Here is a 1,384-nt window from a genome sequence, read left to right as displayed (position 1 = left end):
CAAAATCTCATGCTATATGATTTGAACGAATCTGATACGCCTAAATGCTTTGTATTAGTGACGTTGATGAAAATTTTAAATTATACAAATTTAGACAGCTAATGATAATGGAAAAAGGTTAGAGCTTGTGGAAAGTGGTTTAAAATCCCTAGTGAGTGGGTCAAATGAAAAAAAAAAGAGTTGTACATTGGATGAGTGATGTGAGGGGGTTTAAATTGATTTTGAGATGATGATAAAGAGGGTAGAACTTGTGATCATTTATAACAAAATGGGGTAGAATGATGAGAATGAATCTATGTATGCATGAGTTGCTTCTAATCTTAGATAAATTTTGCATAATGATCAAGCTCCTTGTTTTGAGTGATAACCACCCTTAAATAAAAACATTTGAACCCATCTCTTCATTCATATTAGACCATTGCATACCTAGCCAAATGATTGAGATCATGTGCCCATTTGTGAGACTTCACCTTTTGTGTGTGTGTGTGAATCAATGTGAGAGCTGATTGAAGGAACTTGTTGGTAAAGAGTATTGCAACTTGAGTAGAGGAAAAAGAGTATGGATAGGCCTAGAGAAGCTAGAGTATAATAAGGAGAATGCTCATGCTATTTGTTAGATATGTTTAGGTTGCATTGCATTACATATGTCCTTATTAGGTGATGGAGATTTCAAATGGTGACTTTGGAGCATCTAGAGATGGTTTGGAAGCAAAATTGGTGATTCTCGAAGAAGAGACGCAGAGGTTAAGTGTCCCAGCGGCCTCGTGACGTCCCAGCGGCCTTTTGGCCCATCGAGAAGCCGCTGCAAGCGCTGGAGAAACGGAGACAAAGTGTGGCAGCGGCCTTGTGCAGCGGTGTCCTGGAGCTGCTGGAGACGCTCGAGAGATGAAGACTCGAGAAATGGAGAGAAGTATGGGAGCGGCCTAACGCAGCGGTGAACCGAAGCCACTGGAAAAATAGCTCATCCCCTACCGCATTTGTACTTGTCACAGCGGTGTGATGCAAGGAAGTGAAGAAGCCGCTGCGAGTGCCCCAGCGGCTAGGTGGAGCGGTTTCGTGTGGCCGCTGCGAGTCAAGAAGGTCAACATATTTCGTGTTTGACCAGATAATTACCAATTTGGGTTTTGGTTAACCCAGGTTTGTTGGGTTAAACCAGGTTCGACTTTAAGCTACTATAAAGGTCCTTCAGACCTAATTGTAGGATTTGATCTTGTTTTTTATCTAATCACAAAAGAACTTTTAGGTGAAAGATCCTATATTGATCATTCCTCTCTTGTGATTGCTTGATTATCTTGATCACTAATCATGATTAGCACCAAATCATCTTTGACTCTTGCGCTCATCATGGAGAGTAGTGAGTAGTCATCTTTGAATTCATGGGTTA

General features: G+C 41.0%; 1 protein-coding gene across 1 annotated transcript in view; it reads right to left on the bottom strand.

The window, feature by feature from the left end:
- Positions 1 to 744: 744 nt before the first annotated feature.
- LOC106324495 overlaps positions 745 to 1,384 on the bottom strand; it is a 2,591-nt gene continuing 1,951 nt past the window's right edge. The window contains exon 8 of the mRNA XM_013762458.1: positions 745 to 1,065. Coding sequence (XP_013617912.1) covers positions 745 to 1,065 — 321 coding nt within the window. The remainder of the gene's footprint in view (positions 1,066 to 1,384) is intronic.

The sequence above is a fragment of the Brassica oleracea genome, chromosome C2 (genome assembly GCF_000695525.1).
Source record: "Brassica oleracea var. oleracea cultivar TO1000 chromosome C2, BOL, whole genome shotgun sequence".
Classification (NCBI taxonomy): domain Eukaryota; kingdom Viridiplantae; phylum Streptophyta; class Magnoliopsida; order Brassicales; family Brassicaceae; genus Brassica; species Brassica oleracea.
Note: the sequence above shows the minus strand (reverse complement) of the source record. Positions and strands in the feature narration are given on the sequence as shown.